Here is a 20,210-nt window from a genome sequence, read left to right as displayed (position 1 = left end):
CTGTGGGAGCTACCCCAGTCACCGCATGGGGGGTGGTCCTGTACGTAAACAAAAAGCGAGCCAGTCTCGTGTCCATTGATCAGGAAGACTGCTTCTTTAGGCCTCTTTTGAATGTCTGCACTGCGCGCTCTGCCAACCCATTTGAAGCCGGGTGATAAGGGGCAGTGCGGATATGGCGTATGCCGTTCACCTTCGTGAACCGCGCAAACTCCTCACTCGTGAATGGAGAGCCGTTATCCGTGACCAGCACCTCGGGGAGGCCATGTGTACTAAACGACAAATGCATCTTTTCAATTGTTGTGCAGGACGTTGTCCTCTGCGTCTTATGCACCTCTAGCCATTTAGACTGGGCGTCAATTAATAGAAGGAACATGAATCCTTGAAAAGGGCCTGCGAAATCTGCATGCAAGCGTGCCCAAGGCCGCCCTGGTCATTCCCAGTGATGTAGGGGCGCGGCCGGCGGAAGCTTCTGATGCTCCTGGCAAATGGAGCAGTTTTGGGCCACCTTCTCAATGTCGGTGTCGAGGCCTGGCCACCAGACACAACTCCGGGCCAACATTTTCATTTTGGTCACACCTGGATGCCCATTGTGCAAGTCTGTTAGAATCAGCTCCTGGCCTTTTTCCGGGACGTCACACGCATCCTCCACAAGAGGATGCTGTCTTCCACGCTGAATTCTGACAGCTTGGAGGAAAATGCCCGCAACTCGCCTGGGAGCTGTCTATGCTGCCCACCATACAGGACTATGTGCCGAACCTTTGACAGGACTGGCTCCGTCTGGGTCCACTCACGGATCTGTGATGCCGTGACAGGCAAGGTGTCCATAAAATTTAGGGTTGCAACCACCTCACCGGTCGTGGGGGTCGACATGGGGCCGGTCGACAAAGGCAATCGGCTCAGTGCGTCGGCATTTGCTCTCTGCGTACCTGGTTTGTGCTCCAGAGAATACTCGTATGCAGCAAGCAACAAAGCCCAGCGCTGGCTTATGATCAGTCACGATAGTGAAATGGCGGCCATACATGTACTGATGGAAGCGTTTCACCGCAAAAACCACTGCCAGGCCCTCCTTCTCGATCTGCGCATACTTTTTCTCCGCTGCAGTCAATGTGCGGGAGGCGAAAGCTATCGGTCGCTCGGCCCCGTTCTCCATCTTGTGGGACAGGACAGCCCCAATACCATACGGGGATGCATCACATGTGACGAGCAAAGGCTTTCCAGGATCATAGTGGGTTAGTAACCCAGACGACGACAATTGTTGCTTTACCCGCCTGAAAGCGGTTTCTTGCGGCTGACCCCAAACCCAGGTGTGATTTTTCTTCAGCAGAAGGTGCAAAGGGGCCAGCGTAGTTGCCAGATTGGGGAGGAACTTCCCGTAATAGTTTACGAGACCAAGAAAAAAACGAAGATGCGAAGTGTCAGTCGGGGCGGGGGCCTGTTGAATTGCACGCACCTTCTCTGCGACGAGGTGCAAACCTTCGCGGTCCACCCGATAACCTAGGTAGACTACTTCCTTTGCCTGAAATACACACTTTGTGCGACGTAAACGGACTCCAGCCTCCGAAAGGCGTCTAAGGACAGCCTCCAGATTTTCCAAATGTTCCTGCTCCGACGTCCCTGTAATCAAAACGTCATCTAAGTAGACAGCAACACGTGGTAAACCTCTCAAAATGCCCTCCATAACACGTTGAAAAATTGCCCAGGCAGAGGATACTCCAAAGGGCAACCGTGTATATTCATACAGGCCCCGGTGTGTATTAATTGTTACATATGGTCGGGAGGCAGGGTCCAGCTCCAACTGCAGGTAGGCGTGACTCATATCTAACTTTGTGAACGAGAGTCCACCTGCAAGCTTCGCGTAGAGATCCTCTATGCGAGGCATTGGATATCGGTCGAGTCGGGAAGCCGTATTCACTGTAAGTTTATAGTCGCCACACAAGCGAACTGTGGCATCTGGCTTCATTACAGGTACAATTGGTGCTGCCCAGTCAGCAAAACGGACGGGCCTGATAATACCCAAACTCTCGAAACGAGTGAGCTCCCCTTCTACTTTCTCGAGCAAGGCATAAGGCACGGGCGCGCCCGGAAATAGCACGGCGTGGCTCCTGGTTCGACATGGATACGGGCTACGGCCCCTTTTATTTTCCCCAAATCAGGCTGGAATACATCTGGGTATCGTCCTAGCACCTCAGTCAACCCTTCAGAAACTGTTTGGAGGATGTGCTGCCATTGCAACCGCAAATGGCGCAACCAGTCCCGACCCAACAGGCTGGGCCCATGGCCGCGCACCACGATAAGTGGGAAACGCCCCTCCTGGTGTCCATAAACAACAGGGGTCATTATAGTTCCTGCAATGTCCAGTGGTTCTCCCGTGTCGGTGGCCAACCTGGCCTGTGAGTCGGTTAATGTAAGGGTCTGTATATCCTGTTTGATGCGGTCGAATGTCCTCTGGGCGATCACGGAGACCGCTGCACCAGTGTCCAACTCCATCTCAAGCGGGTGGCCATTGACCCGTACTGTCACCTTAATGGGGGCCACACGGGGAGCTGCCACACAATGCAACTGCAGGCAGTCGTCCTCCGTCTCCACGTCCTCAGGAGTAGTCGCCGCAGGTTCATCCACATGGAAGGTACGGCCCCTGGGCTGGTCCCAGTTACGGCCCCTGGGCTGGTCCCAGTTACGGCCCCTGGGCTGGTCCCAGTTTCGGTCAGAACGGTGGTGCCTCTGGCGCCCCCAGGACCGCCGTCCGCGATGGGGTCGGCGCCTACAAGTCTGACACGGACATGGCTCCTCATCCATTGGTTCTGGAGAAGGCTCCCTTCGGGGAGGAATGTCCGACGGCCTCTGGCGTCGGTCCAGACGGTGCCTCGCCCAAAGTACCGCAGGCGTGCGGGGGGACGTTTTCGGACGGAAGGGGTTGCGCCCCAAGGCATGCACTTCCATTCTCTGTAGCTCCTGCACTCCTCGTTCTGCGCTCTCTCGGGACAATACTCTTTGAATGGCCTGTTGAAAAGTCAATGTTGGCTCAGCTAACAACTTTCTCTGGGTGGCCCCATTGTTAATACCGCAAACCAAACGGTCGCGTAACATTTCGGACAAGGTCTCACCATAGTCACAGTACTCCGCAATCCTGCGTAGCCTGGATAGAAAATCGGCAAGGGATTCTCCAGGGGTCCACTCAGCGGTATTAAACCGGTAATGCTGGACTATCGTGGACGGGGTTGGGTTAAAATGTTGCCCCACTATATTCACAAGTTCATCAAACGTTTTGGTGTCCGGCGCAGCTGGGTACGTAAGGCTCCTAATCACCCCAAACGCATACGGGCCGCAGGCGGTGAGCAATATGACCACCTGGCACTCGTTTTCGGTGATATTGTTTGCCCGGAAATAGTAACGCATCCGTTGTGTGTACTGGTTCCAGCTTTCCAGCGCAGCATCAAAAACATCCAAACGTCCGTACAGAGGCATGGTATAATAGAAAACAACTTCCAACCTGTATCCAACAAAAATCCAGGGAGGTGGCTTCAGCAGTGAAGACAGCTATTCACTTTAACCTTCGTCGCCTGTTTTGTGAGGGCTACAAAGAATCCGGCACGGGTTTTAAGGATACAAAGTAATAACATTTATTTACAATAACATATATATATATATAACAGCAGCAGCAACTTCCCTTGCTGCACACTCCTTCCTGCTGGTTCCTAAACTGGCCAGCTTTATTTATACTAGGAGTTTACTAATGGTTTCTCCACCCCCCTCATTGGGGAAGCTCATACTCCCACAGGATTGTGGGACTGTCATTGGTCCTCAGCCAATGGTAAGTAGGCAGGTTATAACACCTACTAATGCTGATTTCCTTCAGTTCCTCCCTCTCACTAAACCTTGTGTTCCCCAACATTTCTGGTACATTATTTGTGTCCTCCTTTGTGAAGATAGAACCAAAGTGTCTGTTTAGTTGGTCAGTAATTTCTTTGTTCCCCAATATAAATTCCCGTTTCTGACTGTAAGACACCTATGTTTGTCTTCACCAATCTTTTTCTCTTCACATACCTTTTCGAAGCTTTTACAGTTTTTATGTAAGCTTACTCCCCTTCTTAATCAATCCCTTTGTCCTCCTTTTCTCAGTTCTAAAATGCTCCAAATCCTCAGCTCTGCTATTTTTTTTCTGGCTAATCTGTATGCCTCTTCCTTGGATCTAATGCTATCTTTAATTTCCCTTGTAAACCATGGTTTGGCCAGTTTTCCCATTTTATTTTTGTGCCAGACAGAAATGAACAGTTGTTGCAGTTCACCCATGCGTCCTTTGAATGTTTGCCATTGTCTATCTACCATCATCCCTTCAAGTAATGTTCCCCAATCCATCTTAACCAACTCACACCTCATACCATCGGAGTTTCATTTATTTTGATTCAGGACCACAGGCTCCGAATCAACTCTGTCACTCTCCATCTTTATGAAGAATTCTATCATATTATGGTCGCTTATCCTCCTGTGGCCTCACACAACCAGATTGCAAATTATTCCTTTCTCAATATGCAACAGGCAGTCTAGAATGGCCTGTTTTCTAGTTGGATCCTCAATGTATTGTTCCAGAAAACCATTAACATTCCAGGAATTCCTCCTGTATGATACTGTTACTAATTTGATTTGCCCAATCTACATGCAGATTAGAGTCACCCATAATTAGATGTTCCTTTATCACAAGCATCTCTAATTTCCAGATTAATGTCTTCCTCAACATCACCACTGCGGTTTGGGGGTCCCGAAACCCCCACCAAATCTTTTTGTCCCATGGTATTTCTCAGCTCTAACGATTCAGATTCTACATCATCAGAGTTCTTTCCTCTCTATTGCGTTATTTCTCCTTTAACCAGTAATGCAACCCCACCACCGTTTCCTTTTTGTCTCTTTGAACTGAATACTCCTGAATGCTCAGTTCTCACCCCCGGCCACCCTGCAGTCATGTCTCTGTAGTCCCGACCATATCATACCCATTTTCATCTATTTGCGTGATTAATTCATCCATTTTATTGCAAATGCTCTGTGCATTAAGGCACAAAGCGGTTCCTCCTCTGGCTCCTTGAATAGGTCTCATCCCTCTGCCATTTTAGTTTAAACTTTGCCAAACAAAATTGGGACTTATCCCTTCCAGTCTAAGAATACTTTTAATTAAGTCTTAATTACGACCAAAGAACTTTCACGGCACTGAGGATTAATTCTATTTTGAGGGTGAAATTGACAAAAAATAAACATGTTTAGCTCACTAACTGATTTAAAGTAGCATATTTATTATTTTTCTTGTTTATAAAAGGGGGCATGGAAATTAAGATGGATATGATGAGAGTTATTCATGTTTACTAGCAATTTGCTAAATAAAATGGTACGGCTGTCAGCTTGCTAAGCAAAATATTGGTGAAGCATGTGCAAAGAACACAATATCCTGGGAAGATTTCATCCAGATTCACCTCTTACAATCCACCTTACACTATCATATAATTAGATATTGGAGTGTATAAGTAAACTCTTGAACACACACAATGCAGACTCTATAGGAATGACTAGTGCTGCTTAGTCTGAGAGATTAGCAAACCAATTTGTAATTCTTACAGGAAGGGGATGAATCTAGAGGAATGGGCACACAATCATCCATAAAGGAGAAGAAACTAGGTGAAGCATTGTGACTAGATATTCTGCTTAAATTCAGCATCAAGAATCACTTCCATGAATGGATCTAACATCCCCTGTGACATGAAGCATACAATTAATCGATTCAATATCTTGAAGGACAGAACAACAAACTCTTGCCAGTGTACACTAGCTTACTGGAATATACCACATAGAATTCCTACAGTGCACAAGGAAGCCATTCATCACACCAAGTCTGCACTGACCCTCTGCAAGAGGACACTACCTAGGCTCACTCCCCCGCCCTACTCCTGTAACCCCACCCAATACTCATATCTTTGGACAATAAGGGACAATTTAGCATGGCCAATCAACCTAACTTTGGACTGTGGGAGGAAACCAGAGCAGCCAATGGAAAACCATGAAGACACGCTGAGAAAGTGCAAATTCCCCAGTCACCTAAGGCTGGATTTGAACCTGGGTCCCTGGCGCTGTGAGGCACAGTTAACCACTGTGCCACCAAGCCACTGTTGCCTTTTTTACTCGATATAAATATGGCAGTCAATAAGGTTGCCCTTCTTTTATCTAGATAGTGATATTATATGCTCTCAGAGTTGCCAGGTATCAAATGATACCGCCACAAGGTTCACCCGGGTATCAATCAAAGAGCCAAACAACCAGTTAGTTAGTTCAAGATCAATGGTATTTTATTTACACACAAGATTAACTTACACATGCAACATAAACACTACGAGCTAAACTACACCTAACAACTATTACAACCTGTACTTAACTTCAGGCACCCGGCTAGGTCAGAAGAACAGTGGCCTTTGTTCGAATCTGGATCAGCTGGATCTGGAGAAGTAACTGCTAAGATCATCCGTCTGGTAGCGAGTGTTGAACATGAACTTGCTTCTGGTCGTGGTGCTGCAGTTGGAGATGGACGTTGCCGGAGCGCCAAGTCTAAAAGAGATCGAACACATGGCAGTGTCTCTCTTTATCCTTGGGGGGATTTCATGCTCTTTTGGGCGGTCCTTAGGTTTGGACCCAATTAATTGGGCAGTTCTCAATCACTGCCTTTGATCTGAGCCAATAAAGGGGCGGGTGCCTTGACGGCTGGGCGTGTCTGAAGCGGTCATTGACTTTGCTGTTTATGCTTCCTGAGTAAAGGGAGTGGAGCCGATGTGTCTGGAATTGTGTCGGTTACCTGAGTATCAGTCCTTTGTCTTACAGAATTGGGTCATTAAAATGCTAATCGGTTGGGGGTTTCGATGCTGTCTGGATTCTCTGCTCACGAATATATATGCAGGCTCTGTGTCTGCCTGAATCTTACATTGTCCATATTTCCCTTTAGGCTTTGCGAACGTCCATGTTTCTTGTTGTACATGGCCATCCCAGGTGGCTACAGTCCGTCCTTTTGATCCTAAACGCGAAGTGTTACAGATCACACTACTGAATCTTCTTCTGTTCTCTGGTGTGCTGGGTACCCTTAATTAAGCACAGGTTCTATCCTACTGTCCTATGGATTGGAACATTTACCTAAGTTTTTAATACATCACACATCTATAAAAATTCTAAGGGGGCACTATAACATTCAATCATACATTTCAACTTCTTTACACAAAGGGGAAACCTCTAACTGTCCTTACCTAAACTATACTTAGGCTGCTAGCTAATAACCAAAAGAACTTATATTCCGGTACAAAATAAACAATAGCAGCATCACATTTCTACTTAACACTTATGCCATTTACAGAGAAAGTAATTTATCTTGAAAACCGCAGAATTTATTAGGCAGAAAAGGGTTCCGAAAGAGTGTGCTGTCTGTTGAAGTCCGAAAAAAGGGGCTCTAAGTGTGTATACTGGGGGGCGGGAGACTCTCCTTCGCCATTTCCAAAGTCTAAGTGTCTGGACGACACTGCAAAGTATTGCTATAATCAACAGGGCTTCTACCGTGTAAGAAAGGGAATACCACTTTATGATGGTATCGCACCATGTGGGGGTATCAGTGGCTGTTTCTATGTGTGGTGTAGTGTCCGGGCTAGGGGTATCGTGTTGGGTGGTCATGTTTAGGGCCTGTGTGGTGAAGTATATAGGGCTGATAACGTGCGCAACTGTAGTGATCCAACGACGATCATGATGCAGGTCATCAGGTACATCTTTATTGTCTTTGTCTTCCTCTGTCTCCTGGTATATTCGTATCTTCCTGGGGGTACAAGCATAATATTTGTTATTATCTTGTTTAATATCACGTTTGTCTGTCTGTTTCTCCTTAATATCAATTTCCCATTTAGAATTGTCACCATATGTGACTCCCTCATTTTTTTTTTAAACCAACCATTTGGGAAACGAGACATCCGAGTAAGAAATTGTGTCACAGTGCGAACAATCTCGGCGGACAATTTCTCCGTCCAGTGTTGAGGTAGTTTTTCCTAGCAGCAAATTTGTTTCAACCAAGTGTTTGAACATGTAAATAGCAGTTGGGGGTTAGAGATCGAAGGGTCGCCGGAAAGCAAACAAAAACTGTGGCAAAGTGCATTCTTTAAATCACACTTTAAAAGAACAGTAAAAGAGTTTTGAAAAGAACTTTCCGAATGTGGTGCGTATGAGCCGCGGCAGGGCAAGAATGGGTGGAATCCCCGGGTAGGGCAGTGATCAGTGCCATTGCTCCACTACCTGAGCTTGGTTGAGCAAATACATAGGGGGTCCTGGGGCAGGACGGGGCTTAGTGCCGTTACCCCACTGCCTGGGTGACCTTACAAGAACGGAAAGAATTTGAATATCTATGGACTTCCGACAAACTTGTTCCTTTAACTACCATGTGGCGTCGAAAGAGTAGTTATGACTGCATCAAGAAATTTGGCATGAGATCGCCACACAAAGTCGTACAAGAGTCAAACATTCAACATTAAAAAAAACTAAAGAAAGAAAGCGGGCAGGCTCCATCAGAGAATAGGACACCAAAATCTCAATTGGTTCCTTTCTCTCATCATCTGGACACCTCAGGGTTCCATTCCGAAAAGGGTTGTAAAGGGGTTAGCATGGTGGGAGTCAGACTCTGAGTCATCACCATCTCCCGGTTGCCAAACTCGTGACTGAAGTTTCTGTGCCAAGGCGGCGTGGGCCGATGTGGGATCCATTTTGTCATTTCTTATCAGTCGATAAGAGTTATCGCGGTGCCATTGTTTCTTATCCTGTAGGGCGGTAGTGGCAAGGGGATCGATATCATCAGGCGGTGGGTCAGGTTCTCGTAGTGGTAAATAAATGGTCACTGAGGGGCAGAACATATCGTGGTCGGTGTCACTGGGGCTGTAGTGACTGGGGCCTGGTCTGTTTTGCCATTGGTCGGGGATTTCAAGTACATCTGTGGTGCTTTCGCTATCGCTAGCGGCCGAATCAAGTGAGACGGAAACCCGTCTCTGGGGGCGGAGTCAAAGTCATGTTTGTGGACGTGCTGTCCTGGCTCGGGGAGGGTTGGATTCGGTTGCCAGTGTGCGGGTCTTCGTTGTCTGCTATTGCCAGTGAACTGTGGTGTGAGTGGCTGCACTGCGTTCCATAAACCTTAAGCTGGTTTATATGAAATCATCCTGACTTTCCATTTGGATACGTAATCTTATAAACTGAGGGGCTTACTTTGTCAGAAATTGAGTAAGGTCCTGCAAATTTGAGGGAGAGGAATGAACTCGGATTGTACAGGGAGACCATGACTTGCTGTCCGACTGTATATTCTACCGGGTGTACTCTTTTATCAAAGCAGGCTGTACGCTGCTTTTTCCTAGCGCCTAGTCGAACTGCTGCAGTGAGCTGTGCTGCTTTAATATTTTCCATTATTTGTTGGATCGCTTTTTTGTGGGTAAGGGCGGTGACTGTGGCGTTGGCCAAATCAAATCCAAATAAATACTCGGTACCCTTCATGGGTCGTCCGGTCATGAGGGTGTGGGGGGTGTAGCCTGTTGAATTCGACACCGTGTTTCTAATAAACATCAGTGCAAATGTGAGAACTGTGTCCCATGTTGTATTATGTTGTTGCACCATCTTCCTAAGTGTTGTCTTTAGGGTTCGGTTCATGCGTTCTACAATGCCGCTGGATTGTGGGTGATAGGCAATGTGAAACTACTGATTAATTCCGAAAATTGTTAGGACGTTTTTCATTACTCGTCCTGTGAAGTGCGAACCTTGGTCTGACGCAATACTACGGGGGGAGTCCCCATCCAGTAAATATCTGCTGGGTTAGGATTTTTGCAGTCCTGGAAGGACATGTTTCCACCCATTTTGTGACGGTGTTGATCACGACCAACACATATTTAAATCCATTTCTGCAGGGGGGGGGGGGGGGACCAATGTAATCTAATTGTAAGTTTGTCCGTGGGCCATTAACAGAGCGGGTGTGTCTTAGCTGACCTTTCTTTGCGTATCTGTCTGGGCTGTTCTGGGCGCAAATTAAACCATTTTCAATGTAGTGGGTTACATCAGTTTTTAAATCGGGCCACCAGCAGAGAGGTCTGAAGTGGGCAAGGGTGGCTTCTATCCCTCGGTGTCCGTGTCCGTCATGGAATTGACAAATAATCTGATTCCTGTCCTGGGTGGGGACCACATAAATACCATTCTTTAATATGATTCCGTCGTGAACCTATCATAGGGATCTGGGAAGTCTCCTTTGAAAGTTTCCTTAAGCGTGTCGTCTTCCTTTTGAGCCGGAGCCAAATCTTGAATATTGGTCTGTGAGACCTGGACCGCGTGTACGGGGGCACTCTCGGGGGGTTGCCAAAAGTGACTATGTCGTGTGCCTGCATTTGCTAGGGCGTCTGCTTTTACGTTACCGGGTTGGGAGGAATGATGATGGCTTCTAACCTTTATGATTCCATATTTGCGATCTTTAGCTTCTTTGAGAATGTGCTTTAGTAATGGCGCTGAGGGTAGGGGTTTACCGTCGGCGGCTATAAATCCTCTAGATTCCCACAGGGACAGGGATTCCGTCAAGCTGTTGCAAACATATAAACTGTCTGAATATATGTCTGCTGGGATCGGGAACAAATCTGGGTGCTGCACAATGTATGCAATGGCTGCTAACTCGGCTGCCTGCGAACCTAAATGTCCTGGCAATTGTAACAAGACCTCCTCTAATGCGCGTCCTCTACATAAATGCCACCTCCTGTAATCCTTCCATTTAGAATGGTGGAGGAGCCGTCTAGATACATTTTTAGAGCTTTATCTGTGGGCTGGGTTCTCTGTGGTCTGATGCCTGTCTTTGTCGGTAATGATTTGGGAATGAAGGGTCCTGTGTTGTGCTTGGCTGCAACGATTTCACACTCATGTGGGGTTCCTGCATATTGTAGATTATCGGCCAGAAATGTGTGCGCCTTTGTCCTCTTCACTGTAATGTTGCGTCCTTGTAGGAGTCGGGTCCAGCGCGCTGCTCTAATTTGGCTTACTGTACCGTCTTTTAGCCTACCGTCTAACAGTAGCTGTGTCGTGGTGTGCTCGGTCAAAATGGTTACGGGGTTGAGTCCTGTTATGTACGAGAAGTACTGAACAGCCCAAAAAACTGCGAGCAAATGCCTTTCGCAGGCTGAAAATCCTTGCTCTACCGGATCTAAAACTCGTGAGGCATAGGCTACGGGTCCTAAACGATCGTGCCTTTCCTGGAGAAGTACGGGCGAAAGGGTTCGTTCGGTGGTCGCTACCTCTATTGCGTATGGGGAGTGTGGGTCTGGTGCCTGCAAAGTGGGAGCTGTACTTAGGGCGCGTTTCAATGCATCTACGGCATCCGTGTGCTGTGGAAGCCATTTCCATGGGGCCTGTTTCTTAAGGAGCTCGGAAAGTGGGGCTGCCTTTGTGGCGAAACCATCTATATGGTTCCTGCAATAACCAACCAGTCCTAAAAATGACTGGAGTGCTGAAACATTATGGGGCAAGGGCAATTTAGCAATTGAATCAATACGTTTTTGCTCTATCTCACATTTACCAAGCGTTATAACTGCTACTAAATAAGTGACCTTTTCTTGGAGAATTTGGGCTTTTTTGGGGTTGATTTTACATCCAATTTCTTTTAGGAGACCTAATAGTTCGGAAAGAAGCGAAATGTGCTCTTCTTTGGTGTCAGTCTGTTGGAGCAAGTCGTCCACATACTGAATGAGGCATTCGGGTCGGGAAAATTTGGATAACCAATTGTTTGTGAAAAATGGAGGGGGAGTTGTGGAAATCTTGTGGAAGGCACGTCCACGTGTATTGCTGTCCCTGGAAGGTGAACACAAATTTGTACTGGCACTTATTATCCAATGGAATGGACCAAAACCTATTGCTAATGTCCAGAACCGTGAAAGATTTTGACTGTAGTCCCTTCTTTAACATGGTCTTGGGACTTGTGGCAATGGTGGGGGCTGCTAACGGAGTTACTTTGTTTAATTCTCTTTCATCGATGGTCAGTCCCCATGAACCGTCTGGTTTTCTTACGGGCCAAATCGGGGCATTGTTCGTTGAGGCTACGAGCCGAATTACACCTTGATCCAATAAACTTTGAATTACCTGATCTATTTCTCCCTCGGCTTGCTGTGGAAAACGTATTGTTTCTGGGGCTTGGGTTCGGGACCTGTAATGGTGACCATTCCTGGAATTTGACCGCAATCGTGCTTGTGCTGGGCAAAATATGCTTTGTGTCTCTTCAAGACTTCCCTAACTGTTTTGTCCGTGGTAGTGGTTTGTGGATCAAACCAGTAATCTCCCACTGAGCTAATCCTGTGTTCGTAGTCTCCCATGTGAGCGTGGCGGGGGCTTGTGCTGCTCTAGCCATTTTCCACACATACTTATTTACGGGGTCAAAAGAAAGGTTGTGTGAGCTCATGAAATCTATCCCCAAGATGTGCTCTGCTGTCTGGGATAAATCTACCAAGACGACTAAGTGCTTGGTCCTAATGTTACCGATCTGAATATCCACAGGGGCTGTAATGTGTCCCTGCTGGAGGTGTCCTGTAAATCCACTAAGAGTGATAGAGTCTGTAGTGGGCCATATATCTCGCTGGTACATCGTGGGGGAGTTTAACGTGGTTCAGGACCCTCCTGTGTCCCAAAGGAACTCTATGGGGTGTCCCCGGACTGTGCCTGTGACTACCGGGTCTTCCGGACTTGTCCCAAAGTGTGTCGCAGACCTACGTTGGGGAGTCCGAACACCGTCAATCGGTGCCATTTATGCCAAATTGTCTGAACGGACGCTAACGCTGTGGATAGGCCTGGCATTCCTATGTGAGGCATTTGTGGGCTGATTCTGTTTTGGAGGGGCTTGGCATTCTCGGGCATAATGTCCCTTCTGTCCACAATTGTAGCATTCCTGCGTTTTCGGGTGCTGCGTGTTATTTTGACCTTCATTTACCCATGTCTTGACTGGATTCGTGTTTGCTTCTACCTTCTCCTGCTCTGCCTTGTTATGTAGGGATTGTTCCCAAGCTCTCTTCAGAACCCACACTTCATTGTGTGCCGGGTTTGAAGGGTCATAATTTGCACATGCTTTTTGTCCTGCCTCTGTGGCGTGGTAGACTAAAATACGGGTCCATTTGGCCAATCTCCAAATGCTGCTGTGAAGTGTATCCCGCGGCGTCCAGCAAATGCTGTTGGATGCTCTCCTTCCTTCTTCCTACATCGGTTGAGTCCCTCTACGGGATCTCCTTTATTATAGCCAATTGCATCTAGGATGGCTGTTTTCATATCCTGGAGGTTACCTCCTCCTACATTTTGTGGTTCGGGAAGGGCTGAACTAATGGATGGGTCAAGGCTCATTACTATAAGTTTCACTTCTTCCTGCTCGTCCAGACCGTACATGACTCTGTTGTCTAACTCACTCAAAGAAATGGTGTGGGTCTGATGTGGGGTGAAAGGTCTCTATTTTATCACGGGCATCTCTTAACTGGGTGATGGTTAGTAGGGTAGTGTACACAAAAAATTGGGTTCGTCTTCTGTCGGTACTGTGCGCTGCGTGGTGACTGGATTCATAGGGTGGAGTGCTGCCTGTGCAGTCGGTGGTGCGGGTGCTTTCCTTTTCGGGGCCTGGGGGGCTCTATTCTGAATCTCTTTTCCGTTTACGTATCGATGGGCAGTTTCACTAAGTTCCTGCCAATTGGGCCCATCTTCCTGGTCTAAATTTGGTCCAAAGGTATCCCTGAAACCATCCTGAACTGAGAGCAGTGATTGCAATTTTGCAATTTGCTGCCTGCATTTGGCATGGTCTACCAAACTCTGCCTTTGTTCCATGGTGGAACTGTGGAGTGCTCTTAGGGCTGCCTTTAAGTCCTCACATTGCTTTTTCAATTGTTCTACTTGGTGTTCTGTTTCCTCTCTTACCGAGACCGCGCGTTGCGTGTCTTGGTAGGCCTTATCATATTGGGTCTGAAAGCTGCTTAGGTGAGCGAGACAAGATTGATATGCCCATTTGACATCAGCCATTTCCTTGCCCTTCGCTGCTAGCTGCTCTCGGAGATGTTCATTTACTTTTTCGAATTCACTAACGTCTCCCTCATTCCTCTTCTCTTTCTCTTCAAGCTGTCTGCGGAGCGTCCTCACGACTGCCACTGTGCCTCGCAATTGTGCCAAACAGGACACAATTGCCATTGGCTTACGAAATCTACCTAAATTCTTTTTATAGATCTCGGTCAGGTTATCCCACCAAGTTTGTCCTATACTACCAGGACCTGTCTCTTCATTTGCACAAAGCTCAGACCACAGGGGCTATCCTTTCCCCTTTAGGTACTTCCTAATTTCCTCTTCCCATATGGGTCACTGCTCTGCTCTATTGGTCGCTGCGACCTCGGGTTCCGGTGGGTACATAAGGCGTTCCATTGCCTTCATTGCCATCTCTACCGTAATCTCTGTATTTCTACCGTGAATTTGGGACAGGGGGGAATAAAGCGGTGATGTAAACAGCGGGTATGGCTTAAGCTATTTTCCGGTTCACACAACTTCCGAAGATTTTACGCAACAAAATCTATCGGGTTTACCTTATATCCCTGTTAGTACGCATGCAAATTACTACACACTTCAGAATCTTGAAGGTTTGATCGATACTGGTCTTTCACTTGTGGTTTCTTTTACTTTTCCAATTTGGACTTCTAATTCAAACGTTTTGTGGGTTCTCTCAGAGTGACACAGTCACTTCTGGGTCGAATCCCATCAGAGTCGCCAATAAATGTTGCCTTTTTTACTCGCTATAAATATGGCAGTCAATAAGGTTGCCCTTCTTTTATCTAGATAGTGATATGATATGTTCTCAGAGTCAACAGGTATCAAATGATACCGCCACAAGGTTCAACCGGGTATCAATCAAAGAGCCAAACAACCAGTTAGTTAGTTCAAGATCAATGGTACTTTATTTACACACAAGATTAACTTACACATGCAACATAAACACTACGAGCTATACTACACCTAACTATGATAACATGTACTTAACTTCAGGCACCCGGCTTAGGTCAGAGGAACAGTGGCCTTTGTTCGAATCGGGATCGGCTGGATCTAGAGATGTAACTGCGGTTCGGCTAGGATCATCCGTCTGGTAGTGAGCGTTGAACTTGAACTTGCTTCCGGTCGTGGTGCTGCAGTTGGAGATGGTCGTTGCCAGAGCGCCGGGTCCAAAGAGATCAAACACATGGCAGTGTCTCTCTTTATCCTTGGGAGGGTTTTGCGCTCTTTTGGGCGGTCCTTAGGTTTGGACCCAATTAATTGGGCAGTTCTCGATCACTGCCTTTGATCTGAGCCAATAAAGGGGCGGGTGCCTTGATGTCTCGGCGTGTCCTAAGCTGTCATTGACCTTGCTGTTTATGCTTCCTGAGTAAAGGGAGTGGCGCCGATGTGTCTGGAATTGTATCGGTTACCTGAGTGTCAGTCCTTTGTCTTACGGAGATGGGTCATTAAAATGCTAACTGGTTGAGGGTTTCGATGCTGTCTGGATTCTCTGCATACAAATATACTGACTGAATCTTACATTGTCCATATTTCCCTTTAGGCTTTGCGAACGTCCATGTTTCTTGTTGTAAGTGGCCATCCCAGATGGCTGCACCACCCAACCTTCAAAGCTGATTGGATATATAATCAGACCAATCATAAACGAACAGACTACTTACTTAATAAAGGAACAAATAAATGACAAAAACTCAGGACAACACATCTTGCAATAATTACAAACTTCACTATCTAAGAAATTTAAGCAAATTACTGTGGATTCTGGAATATGAAACAGAAACAGAAAATACTGGACAGTCTCAGCAGGTCTGACAGCATCTGTGAAGAGAGAAGGGAGCAAATGTTTCGAATCTGGATGACCTTTTGTCAAAGCTTGTACATTATTTTTGCAATGCAACATTTAACAAATGCTTCTGAAAGTACATAGGGTCCTTAGATTAAGTCATAGCTGCAATAATCCAATTATCCTTTGTCAACTAGCATAACATTTCTGCAGTACTTTGCAGAAATAAAGCATGTGCGCAGTTTTAATACAAGAAATAACACCAGTCCCCTACTTTCTTTGGATTGATGGCTCTGGATCAGCTCTCAGACTGATTCCAAGTAACAGTCTGCATCATCTACAGGAAACTTCTTCAAGAATCATGGGATACTCCCAGTCAGGAACACCAATATTCAAAACAACCTGGCGGTCAAGAAACTTCTAGACATTTCAAATTCCCCCCAAAATTCCATGTAACTATCCCTTTCAATATAAAATATGTGGAAGTTTTGAGGTGATTTTGACCAACACCACTCCCTCCTCCAAACGTCTCCCTTTTCGAGCAAATCTGAGTATTTAACTCCCATCATATCCATCAACAGTAATAACACCGTGGCAAGTTTTGACAAGATAAAATTTAGCAGATCTCCCATGGTTCATTGTAAATCGGAAATGCCAAAAGGCTTGTGTTATGTAATGCATTCGAATTATTTTGCTGTTAAGGTGTTTGACTTGACCCATCGCTTTAGAGCGCCAAGTCTAACGTGAAACTGGCACACCCGCAGAAGCTCTCAAGAATTTTGGGTTGTGGAAAACAGGATGGATGCATAATGTGACTAAAACGTTTTTGCTAAACGTAGATTGCACGATGGACTTGCTCCCAGCATAAAATCTCAAACCCAGCAAGTACAGCAAGCGGTGCGGTGTAACCGATGCGCCCCACCATTTGCACAGGCCACGCACCTGCGGCGCACAAGATGCTGTTCTTCCGCTTTTTTCCAGCTTTCCAGACGAACACCAGACCCAGCAACCTCTCTTCTTGCGGTGTGAAAACATCTTTTTGCAACTGGTTCCGAATGGCAATCATAGCGGGTGCAGCAAGGGAACAAATAGAATAAGATGGTTTCCTTCCTTCCTTCCCTTTTGCTTAAAACTTAGTCCAGGAAGTATAAGTCCAAATAACTGTAGAAGAAAATGATACCCCGCCGTATACAGATGTGCAATCCTGACAATAGCGACGGGGGGGGGGGGGGTATTCTTATATATTCTCTAAGTAACTGGAGATCGCATGATTTAAAGCAGATGCAATCTATCACTGAGAAAGAAACGGTTGTGCCTCTAAAACATCCGCCTTTGACCTTCTCTGTCGCACCAACTGACAGAAGCTTCCTGCCAACGGAAGCGCGAGGGAAAGAACGCTCGTGCATCGCGCGGCTCTCTCGCCCACACCGAGGCTCCGTCCAGCTCCGCCCCCCTTTGTCCCGCCTCTCCAATCGACCTCCCGCCCTCCGTCCAATCCCCCACTTTCCCCGCCCGTGGTGTCATTTGATTGACAGCGGTTGATCTGGACACGGGAATGCGCGCGGCGTTCCAGTTAACAATTCCCTCGCATTCTCCTCATTTGAAATAGAGGCAGCGGGAGGAGCTGGAGGCTGGCGCGGCGGGCTTGGTGGTGTCTCTTGTGTCTCTCTGGATGCTGTCAACACCGCGAACGCCTGCTTTAAACGTCCACCGCTTTGTTCGTATTTAAGCTCCGTGACAGGTCCGGTACATCTTTTTTAAAACATAAAGAGAGTTGATTTTCATTGGATGCGGATCACATTTGAGGGGTACAAATTGCGTTTTCGGCCGAAATTCAGCCCTCCTATTAATTTCGAATAACAGTTTGCCGCTGTCGCGACTCTTCGTTGGCGGTTGGCGAATATCGCGTGTTGTTGACGCCATTTACGGGCAAAGCCTGTTTGAGGGGAGCTGTGCGTGTGGACACAGGCCGCGGCACGGAAGAAACCGCAATCCTCTGATATAGTTGGTGGTGGACGCCAGCCGGCATAGTGGCATTTTGGAGAGGGCAGCAAGATGTCAAGGCAAATTGTCTTAATGAGGTGGCAGAGCCAGGTCACTGCTGCCAGATGTAGCACCTATCTGAGTGACAGTAATCTGGGGAAAGGATCACTGACCTCCCAAGAACCACTTCGGAAAGCCTCCGCACACTCTTGACTCCACACTATCTGCTTAGCCTCGCACTACGTACTGGCCCAGCCCTTTCACAAAACTCAGTTGCCAGCGCTCTCCTCCAATTGACACAGCGCTTTGCTCTGCTGATTCTTAGTGCAGCACTCTGCTCCACCTCCCCCCCCCCCCCCCTCCGTTACTTACCTCAGCTCTTCACACCTCTGGCATTATTTTACAAACTTTATCGGGACCTGCAAGTCCCTAAACCTCACAGGCCATAACACAAGGGGGAGTGACACATTGGTTAGCACAGCTGCTTCACAGCTCCATGGACCCGGCTTTGATACCGACCTTCATAGAATTTACAGTGCAGAAGGAGGCCATTCGACCCATCGAGTCTGCACCGGCTCTTGGAAAGAGCATCCTACCCAAGCCCACACCTCCACCCTATCCCCATAACCCAGTAACACTAAGGGCAATTTTGGACACGAAGGGCAATTTAGCACAGCTAATCCACCTAACCTGCACATTTTTGGACTGGGAGGAAACCAGAGCACCCAAAGGAAACCCACCCACACGCGGAGAACGTGCAGACTCCGCACAGTCAGTGACTCAAGCCGGGAATCGAACCTGGGACCCTGGAGCTGTGAAGCAATTGTGCTAACCACTATGCTACCATGCTGCCCACCACTGTGTGAAGTTTGCACATTCTCTCTGTGTCTGCATGGGTTTCCTCCGGGTGCTCCTGTTGTATTTGTATGTGTGGGGATTTGCTCAGTTCCAACTGTGCTTCTAACTGTGCTTATTGAGGGTTATGGCATGAAAAGTAAATAAGTTTTGCAGAAGCATAACGTCGTTGCTTAGCATGTCGCCCTCTGGGATGGCCACTTACAACTAGGAACAGAGAAGGTCGCAAAGCATAGCGGGAAAAATGGACAATGCGAGATTCAGGCAGGCTCAGAGCCTGAATGTATATTTGCGAGTGAGGAATCCAGACGGTATCGAAACTCCCAACCGATTACCAATTTGATGGCCTATCTCCACCAAACAAAGGACTGGTACTTGAGCGACCGATACAATCCCAGACATTCCGGCGCCAATCCCTGTACTCGGGAAGCGTAAACAACAGGGTCAATGACCGCTTGGGACACGTCCAGCCATCAAGGCACCCGCCCCTTTATTGGTTTGAATTGAACATAGTGACCAGGAGTTACCCAATTAGTGGGGCCCAAACTGAAGGACTGCCCAAAAGAGCGTGAAACGCCCCAAGGATAAAAAGAGAGACACCATGTGTTTGGCCTCTCTTGGACCTGGCGCTCAGGCAACGTCCACTTCCAAGTGCAGCAGAAGCAAGTTCAAGTTCAACGTCCGCTACCAGACGGATGAGCCTAGCTGAGCAGCAGTTACTTCTACAGACACGATAGATCTAGAATCGAACAATGGCCACTGCTCCTCTGACCTAAGCCGGGTGCCTGAAGTTAAGTACAGGTTTTCATAGTCGATAGGTGTAGTTTAACTAGTAGTGTTTATGTTGCATGATTAATTGTGTGTGTAAATAAAGCACCCGTGATCTTGAACTAACTAACTGGTGTTTGGCTCTTTGATCGATAGCCGGTTGAACCTTGTGGTGGTATCATTTGATATCTGGCGACTCTGAGCATTAGAATATTGATATCCAAAGGAAGGAGGGAAACCTCACTGACTGCCATATTTACAGTAGGTATAAAAGGCAACAGTTATTGGTGACATTTGGGACTTGACCCAGAAGTGACAGTGTCACTCCGAGAGAACCCACAAAAACGTTTGAATTAGAAATCCAAATTGGCAAAGCAAAAGAAACCACAAGCGTAAGACCAGTATCGATCAAACCTCTAGATTCGCAAGTGTGTAATTTGCATGCATACTAACAAAGGGATATAAGGTAACCTCAATAGATTTTGTTACGTGAAACTTTCGGGAGTTGCGTAAACCAGAAAATAGCTTGAGCCGTACCCGTGTTTGCACCACCGCTTTGTTCTCCCTTGTCCCAAATTCCCGATAGAAACAGAGATAATCATAGAGAAGGCAATGGAACGCCTTATGCATCCACAAGAGCCCGAGGTCGCAGCGACCAACCGAGCAGAACAGTGTCCCATATGGGAAGAAGAGATTAGGAAATACCTAAAGGGGAAAGGATGGCCCCTATGGTCCGAGTTTTGTGCGAATGAGGAAA

At 47.1% G+C, this 20,210-nt stretch overlaps 1 protein-coding gene across 1 annotated transcript in view; it reads right to left on the bottom strand.

Annotated features, from left to right (window-relative positions):
* The window catches only part of LOC140421042 (exocyst complex component 1-like), a 143,399-nt gene extending 126,326 nt beyond the window's left edge, over positions 1-17,073 (bottom strand). Inside the window, exon 1 of the mRNA XM_072505352.1 lies at positions 16,790-17,073. Coding sequence (XP_072361453.1) covers positions 16,790-16,913 — 124 coding nt within the window. The 5' untranslated portion in view covers positions 16,914-17,073. The remainder of the gene's footprint in view (positions 1-16,789) is intronic.
* Between the last annotated feature and the right edge of the window lie 3,137 nt (positions 17,074-20,210).

Source organism: Scyliorhinus torazame, chromosome 5, assembly GCF_047496885.1.
Source record: "Scyliorhinus torazame isolate Kashiwa2021f chromosome 5, sScyTor2.1, whole genome shotgun sequence".
In the NCBI taxonomy this organism is placed as follows: Eukaryota; Metazoa; Chordata; class Chondrichthyes; order Carcharhiniformes; family Scyliorhinidae; genus Scyliorhinus; species Scyliorhinus torazame.
Note: the sequence above shows the minus strand (reverse complement) of the source record. Positions and strands in the feature narration are given on the sequence as shown.